At 41.7% G+C, this 11,248-nt stretch overlaps 1 protein-coding gene across 1 annotated transcript; it reads left to right on the top strand.

Moving 5' to 3' along the window:
• The first annotated feature begins 35 nt into the window (after window positions 1-35).
• On the top strand, window positions 36-10,437 carry mios (missing oocyte, meiosis regulator, homolog (Drosophila)). The gene is made up of 12 exons (XM_046044808.1): window positions 36-174; window positions 675-1,541; window positions 1,697-2,186; window positions 2,863-2,961; window positions 3,102-3,356; window positions 4,749-4,918; window positions 5,450-5,515; window positions 5,667-5,825; window positions 6,726-6,878; window positions 7,526-7,730; window positions 7,939-8,068; window positions 8,909-10,437. The coding sequence occupies exons 2-12, from the start codon at window positions 723-725 to the stop codon at window positions 8,997-8,999; spliced, it is 2,637 nt and encodes an 878-aa protein (XP_045900764.1). The 5' UTR covers window positions 36-174; window positions 675-722; the 3' UTR covers window positions 9,000-10,437.
• The last annotated feature ends 811 nt before the right edge of the window (window positions 10,438-11,248 follow it).

Below are 11,248 nucleotides of genomic sequence, written 5' to 3'. Positions count from 1 at the left end.
CTCTGGTGGTAAACTGCATGCGTATTAAGCTCAACCGGAACCTTTCCATCATTTCACTAATCGCGGACATGTTTTGGTGTAACACACAACACTCAGAGGGGCTGGAAGTGTCCCTGTCCGACATGTGTATGCCAAATCGTAATTCACCAGCTCATTTAATCACTCCTTATGTGTGTAAGTAACACTGCATCTTTAATATTGTAAAGTGTTAGCAAATGTTTTCGACTGCTAGCTGAAGCAGCGCTAGCTAAACCGTCATGTTTTAGCTCGTCCTTCACTCGTTAGCATTAGCTTAATTAAGTTAGCAAGTCAACAAACTTTTAACTTCAGTTTTAACGACTGTAAGTTAACACTTTGGCATGACCTACATACTTTTACTTGTTATGGCTCTTTCATTAAAACAAGTACTTTGCTAACTAGCTAACGTTAGTTAGCGTCAGGTTACTTTCTGGCATAACGTAAAAGCTTTATAATCAACAGCAGTAACGATTCGATTTACGTGAAACGTTTAGCTAATTTACATATTAACGTTACTTTAACATATTTATGAGATTCATCAGTGCTGTGCATTTGCCAGCCTGCATCCTTTTCAGTAAGGTGACGTGAGTAGTATCACTGCGGTCACTAGTATTTATCTGTGTGCTAATTTCTGTGTCAATCTGTCCAAAATTTAGATTGTAGAAGGCAGATTCCTTTGAGAGCCATCTAGCTGCTTCTAAATCATGAGTGGCTCCAAGCCGGACATCCTGTGGTCTCCCCACCACCCGGACCGCTATGTCATTTGTGACTCTGAACTGGGACTATACCGTATTGGCCCAGTGGGCAGCGCAGAAACCAAGGCAGGAACTCTCCCACTCTCTGAAGAAACAGCTGCTACTTTACTTGCAATTAACTCTGACACACCTTATATGAAATGTGTGGCCTGGTACCCAAAGCATGAGCCTGAGTGTTTGCTCGCTGTGGGCCAAGCTAACGGCAGAGTGGTGCTCACCAGCCTGGGTCAAAGCCACAACTCTACATGTAAAGAGCTGGTGGGGAAAGAGTTTGTACCCAAGCACGCCCGCCAATGCAACACTTTAGCCTGGAACCCGGTGGACAGCAACTTGCTGGCTGCTGGGTTGGACAAGCACAGGGCAGACTTCTCTGTCCTCATATGGGACATTAGCAGTAAGTTTTCCCCAGAGGCCAGTGTAGCCACCGAGAAGATTCGTCTCTCATCTGTGGATTTAGACTCAAGCACAGTAGTAACCAAACCGCTGTATGAGTTAGGCCAGAACGATGCTTGCCTGTCCCTCTGCTGGCTGCTTCGTGACCCAAAGCTGCTGCTGGCAGGCATGCACCGGAACCTCGCAATATTTGACCTGAGAAACACAAGCCAGAAAACATTTGTCAACACCAAGGCCATCCAGGGTGTAACAGTCGACCCACACTTCCATGACCGAGTGGCCTCTTTTTTTGAGGGCCAGGTGGCCATCTGGGATCTGAGGAAGTTTGAGAAGCCTGTGCTCACGCTCACTGAGCAGCCTAAGCCACTCACCAAGGTATGACGCAGCTCTGTCCATTTAAAGTAGGATAAGAATTGTTTAGGTGATTTGGATTCTGTAGATGTAGTTTGATGGTGAAATCTTAAGTATATTAGATTTTATAAGAAGAAAGTTGGTGGTTAATAGCGTGATGCTTTCTTTTCTTATTTTAGGTGGCTTGGTGTCCAACCCGTACCGGCCTGCTGGCCACACTGACACGTGACAGCAACATCATCCGCCTGTATGACATGCAACACACTCCTACACCCATCGGCGACGAGACAGAGCCCACCATCATCGAGCGAAGCGTGCAGCCCTGTGAAAGCCAGATTGGCAGCTTTGCCTGGCACCCGTCCTCTCAGAACCGCATGGTGGTGGTGTCAGCAGCCAACCGTGTCATGACTGACTTCACCGTGTTTGAACGCATCTCGCTGGCGTGGAGCTCCACCACCTCACTCATGTGGGCGTGCGGCAGACACCTCTACGACTGTGTCGAGGATGGGGCTGAAGGGGTGGAGAGCGTAATTGAGAAAGACATCGCCACTAAGATGAGGCAGAGGGCTCAGTCCAGGTACGGACATGATACCGTCCAGGTGTGGAGGAACCACCAACTGGCAGGGGGGAACGATCCACAGCTCAAGTCGTTGTGGTATGATCTGTTCTATATCCTTTTTGATGATGATGTGGTAGGAAGATCTGCTTAGAGGGAGAGTGATACTGTTTTTATATTTATGTTGGTATAACAGTCATTGTGATAAACAAAACAGTTGATAAGGCAACACAGCTCCTCCTGCAAAAAATTCTGCAATGATGCTGTGTTTAATAGTTGTGCTTTAGAAGTCCTTCTTATCTGGAATTGTGTCTCAGCTTGTTCTTAGTAACTGGTCAGGTGTGCAGAACTGTGTTTTTGCCCTTGTTAGATATAGATTGTACAAAATATCTATAGAAAAAAAAAAAATATATATATATTAATTAGATAATTGGTGGGGGTGAAAACCACCATATATGTACCTTGACAAAGTGATTTATTACTTTTGTTTTATGAAAAGATTATAAAAGATATATGGTTTTATTTTAAAACGCAGAAAAACGATATAATTGAAAAACCTACTGTAAGTCTTCATATATCGAGGTTTGTTTTCTATAGTCAGTATAATTTCTTGTTTTTATGGTAAATAGTAAAAATGTCAGCAGCAGTTTAACTGTCCTCCTACTCTGGTCTAGTTTGAATTTGAGTAATGGAATAAAGTTCTGGAGTAATTGTGTGTCTGCCATGTTTCATGCTGTAATTATGTTGTTTGAACTACAATATCAGTTACAGTTCCTATGTAAGTATCACATATGAAGCAGTGTGCAGAGGATATGGAGCTAAAACTACAGGGGAACAAACAGTCTGTGGTCTTCTCTGGCATCAAGAACATTGTGAAGACCAGCTCAGGTAAGTCACCGACACACAGGTTATCGCCTGAAAATGTAATATGAATAAATGTTTGTGAAAAAGAATGAAACCTTGGTAAAACAGTATCTGTAAACATTAAGATTTGTGTTATCTATGATTGAATATGCTGTATCGCCCAGGCACAACAGAGAGCCGCAGGTGCTGGAGCGATTCAGACCGGCAGACAGATGTACCGCGGTACCTCAGCGAGGAGCGCTGCCTCGCCCTGCGGCTCTGCGGATGGATTAGCCGGGGTCCCGACATCGATGTGGAGATATTCCTGCGATCACTGGAGCAGGAGCGTGAGTGGGAGCGGGCGGCCGCCGTGGCTCTGTTCAACCTGGACATCCGCCGGGCCATTCAGATCCTCAACAAGGGAGCCACTGCTGAGAAAGGTGAGCGAGTGCAGAAGAGACGGATTGGAAGAAGGTATGTCTTGAAGCCAAGTGTTGATTGAAGGAATGTTTTCAGATCAATCACAGTGTTGCACATGTAATGCCGGAAAATACATTTACTAGGGCTATTTATTATGGCTGCAACAAAATGATTTTCCCAATTAATGATTAAATCCTATTGTCTATAAAACATCAGGAAACAAAAATAAAAAAATAAATACTCACAAATATTATCACGGGATCCTAGAGCGCAAGGTGACATCCAAAAGCCACAAATATTAAATGTACTTTAATGTAAGACCATGAAATGACTAAAAATTAAATAAATTTTCTTTATATAAACATATTTATTAATTGACTGATTGTTTCAACTCTAATGTGATTGGTCTACTTTATTTGGCTAAATTAAGTCATGTACAGGTTCAAAATAAAGCAGAAGCAGTAAAACTTCCAACCAATTGAATAATTTTTTCTCTGAGATACCATTGACTTACGCTTCACAGTGGCCTGCCTTTGTAAGCCATATTTATAAAGCTAGGATTAAAACACAAAAAAACCAGTGTCGTAATTATCAGGTCATACAGGTAAAACTGCTCAGAATATATTTTTTACTACTCTGATAAACATAAAGTGTCTTTTCTTCAGAGCCTTCTAACAAATCAAATTACAGTCTTTAAGAATTTCAAAAATGTAACAGCAGGAGGACCTTGTTTTTCATACTTGTTAACACTCATCCTGCTTTTCGCACTGATGTTTAATGAAAGTGGAGAAGACTGTTGTTTCCACACGCCTTGACAAAGAAAAATTCCACCAGTGTAGGTCAAACACTTTTCTGCTGTGTGTTCTAATGAGTGTTTCTTGAGCATGACTGATGGGGTGATTCATTATATAGGGCGTGTAAACAGAGCCATCTCGACAGTTCTGGCGATTTTTCTTAAACAGCAGCTCTGACTTAGTGCACTGATTCAAAAATATGAACATCTTTATGATAGTGGTTGAGTTTACTTTGACATATCCTCAGTCTGATTTTTTTTTTTTTTTATTTAATTGCCTTTGTTACTTTTGCAGAGAAAGATATTGAAAGTATTTTATTTAACTTTGCTAAAATATGCAATTTACCATTAGTCCATTATTAAAAGAGTAGTTTGAAATGAGAAGACTGAAATCACACTCATGTCTGTTGGCGAAATAAGAAGCTAATGCCGCTTAGATTAGCTTATCATAAAGCTAAAACTGGGCAGAGAACAAGTTGTTTGTAGCTCTGAAAAAGAAAGGGATTTAAGGCACTTTCAATTTTTGCCACAAAGCTAGGTCACCTTGAACAATACAGTGTTGCATTTACAGTAAGACTTAATAAATAAATCTGCTTGTCTGACTAAATCTTATTCACAGGTGACCTGAATCTGAATGTGGTCGCCATGGCTCTGTCAGGCTACACTGACGAGAAGTCCTCCCTGTGGAGGGAGATGTGCAGCTCTCTGAGGCTGCAGCTGAAGAACCCCTACCTTTGCGTCATGTTTGCCTTTCTCACCAGTGAGCCTGGAGCTTATGATGGCGTGCTGGTATTGGATCTCTTACTAACATAGAATTTCATGGCTCTTTTGCAAACACAAGGAAAGAAAGAATGTTAAAATTGGCGCTCAATTGTTCTCACTTCTTGAGAACTTTAATGTATTCTTAACATGGTGAATAGGTAGTTAATACTACAATGGTCTTTTAATGGCAAAATCTTCAGGTGCACAGGAAGAGATGTATATTACATTTCTGTCAACAATACTGTAACTCGCTTCATAGAAAATTAACCTGTGCCCAGGACAGAGCTTCTGCCTTTTTGCTCCCTCAGTTGCATCAGATTCTGGCCAACCAGCTGCTGCCATATTTCTTTATCTCTTTAGACCTTTTCCTGACAACTGTGTTGCAGAGGAGAAACACTTAAAAGCAAAGATCTTTTTTTAGTGCCAATATGCTTTTACGTACTAAATGTAAGAAGCCCATTGCAAATTGAAGTCCTTTTCCCTTTTTACTTGTGATCCAAAAATAAAATTAGTGGAAAAGACTAGAAATGAAGATGACATTCTTTGTCTGTATTTTAGTACGAGAGCTGTGTTGCTGTACGGGACCGAGTAGCCTTTGCGTGCATGTTTCTCAGCGACGCACAGGTAACCATACAAAGCCAATCTTTCAACAGCAGTTTATGTCCATATGATAACATACTGTCATTAGGCATAATTCATACCATGTAACACCATTTCCTATTGATTTTCTTTAGCAGTGCATGATTATGTTGCTTTCTCGTCTGATTTGATAAAGCTGCCTCGATACATCGACAAACTAACCAATGAGATGAAGGAAGCGGGCAACCTGGAGGGCATCCTGCTGACCGGTTTGACTAAAGATGGCGTAGACCTTATGGAGAGTTACGTGGACCGTACTGGAGATGTCCAGACTGCCAGCTTCTGCATGCTGAAGGTACACAAGCTCAAACAATAGTAGGCAAATGTAGTCCTTTTTTTTTGTTCAAAGGACATATGCGCATGATTGTGGGCCAAATCGAAAACTTACACGTTTTATTTTGAATAAATCTACTGTAATATAAATACAAGGCTCATGCCAATGCCAATGAACATGACCTAGTAACAAAAATGAATTTCCACATGTGAAGAGATTGTGGATAACCTATCAATTAAAGCTTTCTTGTACTGCAACACAAATGAGTTTTGCAGTAACATAAGCTGCTTAATAGGGAAAATAACATCTGGTTCATTGCAAGAGGTCAAAACAATGCCATTTGGACCTAAGTTGTGCCATGCAAACTGCAGACTTCTTGTGACTGAAAGTACAGTGAACAACCCCAACAAGCTATAGTAAGTGACCTTTTAAACGGCAACCCAAATGAACTAAACATAAAACTGCAACAAAGAAAAAAAGAACTGTAGGTCTGATTGCACATTTGGAGAGATTTAGCACAGGCTAAAACTTGCCAGTTCATTTCTAAAAGGTCGTAGTTATAATTTTTAACACACTTGCCACCTCCTAGAACAATATGATGCAAGCCTCATTGGAGTTGTTTGCTCTCATGCACGTTTCTGTAAAGAAAAACTAAAGCAAATATAGTTGTTAAACAGGTCTGTAACAACTCGTTCAACTCCCGTTAGCTTTGTTTTTTTCCTGTTCTAACCTGCTCCTGAACAGAAGTCATCCACCACATGTGCCGTAATTGCATATACCTCACATATTTAAATATACACAAGAAGCTGCTTTGTTCAAGAGCACATTTCCTATTTGTTTTTATAGCCTGCCTATCCATATAGTGTTTGTAAACTGAAGTGATATTGCGAAACAAGGCTAAGAAAAAATGTAATCTAATAGGGTTCCCCAGGTGAAGTTTTGAAAGACCCTCGAGTGCAATGCTGGATTGAAAACTACCGCAACCTCTTGGATGCATGGAGATTCTGGCACAAACGGGCTGAGTTTGATATCCACAGAGGCAAACAGGACCCCAGCTCTAAACCACTGGCCCAGGTAACGGACATCGAGTGAAGAATACTTGGAACGAATGAGAATAATCACAATGAAAATATCATTATAGGTTACTGGTGAGGTTAAAATATTCATAAATGCATGTTTATGGTGTCTTGACATAAAATGACACACTCTGATGATGTGAGAGGGCAGTTGCAAACTTAAAGCAGTCTTGTTTGTTTACTGTTTAAGGCATTAGTCCCTCATTAACAACCAAGCGATCTTAAGAGTGTCAGCCAAGCTCATAACACTCACGGCTCTGCTCTCCAATTCTTGTCATAAAAACGTGTTTTGGTTAGTGATACTTGTTGTTTTCTCCTTTTACACTGGAGACATCTTGTTCCAGACAGTACACACATTGTACCTTAATAGACCCTTTTATAAAGCCTAATACTAAAACGTTTTTACATGTGATTATAAGTACGCTGGTGCTGCAAGCGAAACTTGGCACTACCTGCAATGATACATCACTGGCATTCCAATATTCACAGTTAAGCTTGTTGGGATTATTGCTGTATTATCTAATGCTTATCTCCCTCTCCTCTCAAAGTGAAAATCAGACAGCTGGTGAGCGGGTGGTTGTTGGTTTTACCTTCATGTTTGTCGAACCTTATCAACCGACCTTTGTGGTTGTTCCTGTGCGACAGGTGTTTGTGAGCTGCAACTTCTGTGGGAAGTCTATCTCCTACAGCTGCTCGGCAATGCCTCACCAGGGCCGTGGCTTTAGCCAGTACGGTGTCAGCGGTTCACCCACCAAGTCAAAAGTCACCAGTTGCCCCGGCTGCAGGAAACCCCTGCCACGTTGTGCCCTCTGCCTCATGAACATGGGCACACCTGTTAATAATTGCCCAGGTAAACTGGTCTGTGTGGAGTATGTAGACAGATGCTGATATTTCCAGTAATGGGCAACCATCTTGGAGCAACTAAACTGAGCATTTGCGGGGGGGAATGTGTGGACTTTGATCAGCATTTAGGGTCAGTAGCACCTGGGAGTTTAGTGGCCAGTCCAGTTATTTACCATTGATTATTATTGATTTATGGACACATCTTGTTTTCGCAGGAACAGGGAAGTCCGATGAGAAGGTGGACTTGACAAGAGAGAACAAACTTGCTCAGTTCAATAACTGGTTCACCTGGTGTCACAACTGTCGACATGGTGGCCACGCTGGCCACATGCTCAGCTGGTTCAGGTGAGACTCACTAGATGCTACACGTCTGGATAATTTTTATGACTATGTGAATATGGTTCCTGCTATGGTGCCTGTGCCTTTGGTTCAGTTAATTTTCGATATTCTTGTTTTCTGAAACAATAATAAGGAAAATATATATTTTTACACAACCACGCAAACGCAAAAATCTAATATTCATCAGTACAAAATGCAAAATGGGACTATTTTTTAAGATATTAAGAGTTGCTAGCAAAAAAAAATCCAACATGCTGAGATTTAGATATACAGAAGGCTGTTCTGAAAGTCTCTGCAGATTATTGCATGGTCAATGGTAATTCCTGTTGTTAGACAGGATAGACATCCTGTTTTAAACCCAAAGTGGACAAATGCTGTGCACAAAACATTTCATGTCTCTGTGATTATTGAGGAAGGCAAAGTCATTCAAATGATCCAGAAAAAGTCACTACTATCAATTACCTGTCAATTAAATGTAAAAGTAAATGGTAAGTTTTAAGTGTTGTCTATGATGGGATCATGCTAAAGAAGGGTTACTAACTTTTCCAGTATAAACTAGTTCGTTAGGAGGCAATCATGGTATCCTCTTTGATGGTAAACCTAATCCTCTTAAAGTTATCTATTACAGACAAAGGTGCTGTCAGGTAGAAATAATAAACCTGTGGCAAACCCTCTTTGCTTGACTTTTATTCTGTGGTTTATTTCTGAGTGTAAAAAATTTAAACTTGATAATACATGGACCTGCGATGCCCCTGTATTCTTGTGGCTGGGATGTTCAAACTTCTGTATTATCTTATGTTTACACGTTGTTGTTTTTCTTAATTGACCTTCATATGTCCATTACAGAGACCACACAGAGTGCCCGGTGTCGGCTTGCACGTGTAAATGCATGCAGCTGGACACCACAGGTAACCTGGTGCCTTCAGACAGTAGCTAAACAGGAGACGCCTGTCGGAAACTGAAGCCAAACACCAGCCCGAAGCCAACCAGTGCAGGTTCACTGCTGCACCCGCCACACCGACAGTTAGGCAAGGGACAAGGGGTGCCAGCAGTGTCCTTCTCTCTAGTGGTTGCTTGATTAGAATGACATACTGTTAAGTTATAGTCTAGTGAATGTAATGTTGTAACAGAGCCCTAAATGAAGAAGGGAGGAAGTGTGTGTTACTGATCTCATTAACTGAATCAATGATAGAAAGGGAGCAAATGCAAACTCACTGCTCTGCTAATGAAAATCCCACTCAGGAGAAATACAAGAGGCTGTGCTGTAATCAGCCTCTTCCAATCTAACCTGAATCAGGCTCATTATGGTTTTATTGTGATCTTTAAATCAAATGTCCACTCACACATCAGGTTGTAAAGATGTGATCACAGGTGCCAATATGTCTGAGCTATATTTTGTGGCTTGTGTTTTAATACTCTATTTAACGTTAGTGTTTGTCTTACAAATGGATCTTCACATACCTCATGAAAGCATTTTCCGGGGGGGGAGGACGGTACCCCGGGTGACGGAGAAGAGTGTAGCACACAATAACAACACTCTCTTGCTCTCTTCATGTTCTTCTGTGCCACTGGCATTGTGCGGGAAGGCTTCAGTGTGAGGGGTGTCTTTTGCGGGAGAGGATGAGGAATTGGAGAAGGCAGGGGTGGTGGGTGATGAGGAGGAGGAGGGTGGGAGGGTGTACGTTTGTACGTTTGTATTCACCAGCCCACTCCAGGCCTGTGGTCCATGAAAGAAGCTCGCCAGAAAACAGCAGCTGCTCGGCACTCTGACAAGACCCTCCAGATTGTTCCCCTCATAAAGAACCTCAGCTGCCGGAACACTATTGACTCAAAGAGAGGGCGAGAGAACAGACAGCCTGAGCCTCGTAACCCCCCTCCTACACCCTCTGACATAAACAGACTTGCCCTCTTTCTTTCTTCCTCTCTCTGGTGCCCAAATTGCACCCAAAAACTATGCATACCACACATCAATCCAAGGATGGGCGCCGTCTGTGGGGGGACGGCCGTGTGTAAGCCGCATTGTAAATGGGTTTTCTCTTTTTCTCTGCCACCCTCCCCGCTCTGTCACTAACCTAGGGAGGCATTGTAAGTGAGAGGCGGCCTGCACCAGAGCTGGCTAAATCACTTAGTCATGGAGTAGGGAGGAGGAGGAGGGTGGGGAGGGGGCACAGGAGCTACTGCATGCTGCTTTCACCAGGATCTCTTCTTGGTGTGAGAGGCTTTATAAGCCTGCGTGTCCTTTTGTGAACTATTTTGGAGTGGAGCTGACAAATTGGCGAGCCATGTAGCGTCCCAAAAAACAGGGCGGTTGGAATTTCATCCTTTCTGTGTTTCTTGTGTTTGCCTTTTAAATAAATTCCTAATGACAATTTTGAGCGCTGCTTGAATGGGGTGTTTTTCCGTAAGTTAACATGGTTTATTTGTACATTAGACTGTTTCATAGACGGATGGCAAGGATATTCTGTCGTGCATTATTTTAACTTTGCTTAAAAGCATCGAGTCCACATTATTCTCAGGTGGGAACTCCCACAGAATCACAGACCATCCATGCAGGCAGAAAGATGAATACCAGGGAAAATAGATTTTGGGCCTTAGAACTAGACAAGCAGTAAATCTCCTTATCGGCTACTTATTAGTCTCACCACAAGGTTCATTAGTAGTTGCAAGGAGTTCTTGTCCATGTTGGATTAGAAGGTGAAGACTGAAATTCACTCTTGACCTTGGAAAGCAGCCCTTAATCAACAATCATAATTAACTTTATTGGCCAGTATGCTTAAGAATAGGAATAGAGCATAGAACAAGTTTATATATATATATATATGGACAATAACATACAGTGCGGTTTCATGTACAAGTCAGATTGTTACTGTAAACTATGTATATAATGATGGAATAAATATATGGATAATGTAAGTCACTTTACATCTGGGAAAGCTACGTGTGCGGAGGACATCGTGTGATATCGAGCAAAAGCTCCAGAACAGCCACTAATGGACATTGTAGTGAGAAAGTGTTAACTTCATATTTATATGAATACTGATATATATTGCATACATAGGTATGCAGCATATAGGCGGAAATCATGGCCAAAAAGTATTCTTACGTCTTTATTTTCACAAATAACATTAACCATGCTAATAACACATCTGACCTGATTGGATGAAAGTACGATCCATAGACAAGCCT

The sequence above is a fragment of the Micropterus dolomieu genome, linkage group LG03 (assembly GCF_021292245.1).
Source record: "Micropterus dolomieu isolate WLL.071019.BEF.003 ecotype Adirondacks linkage group LG03, ASM2129224v1, whole genome shotgun sequence".
Classification (NCBI taxonomy): Eukaryota; Metazoa; Chordata; class Actinopteri; order Centrarchiformes; family Centrarchidae; genus Micropterus; species Micropterus dolomieu.
The sequence above is the reverse complement of the archived record's forward strand: the minus strand, read 5'-3'. Positions and strand labels throughout refer to the sequence as shown.

Coding starts and splice junctions, on each gene's coding strand:
- mios (XM_046044808.1), top strand. CDS start 723: ATGAGTGGCTCCAAGCCGGACATCCTGTGGTCTCCCCACCACCCGGAC. Junction 4,919..5,449: donor GAGCTTATGATGGCGTGCTG/GTATTGGATCTC, acceptor TCTGTATTTTAG/TACGAGAGCTGTGTTGCTGT. Junction 5,826..6,725: donor CCAGCTTCTGCATGCTGAAG/GTACACAAGCTC, acceptor GTAATCTAATAG/GGTTCCCCAGGTGAAGTTTT.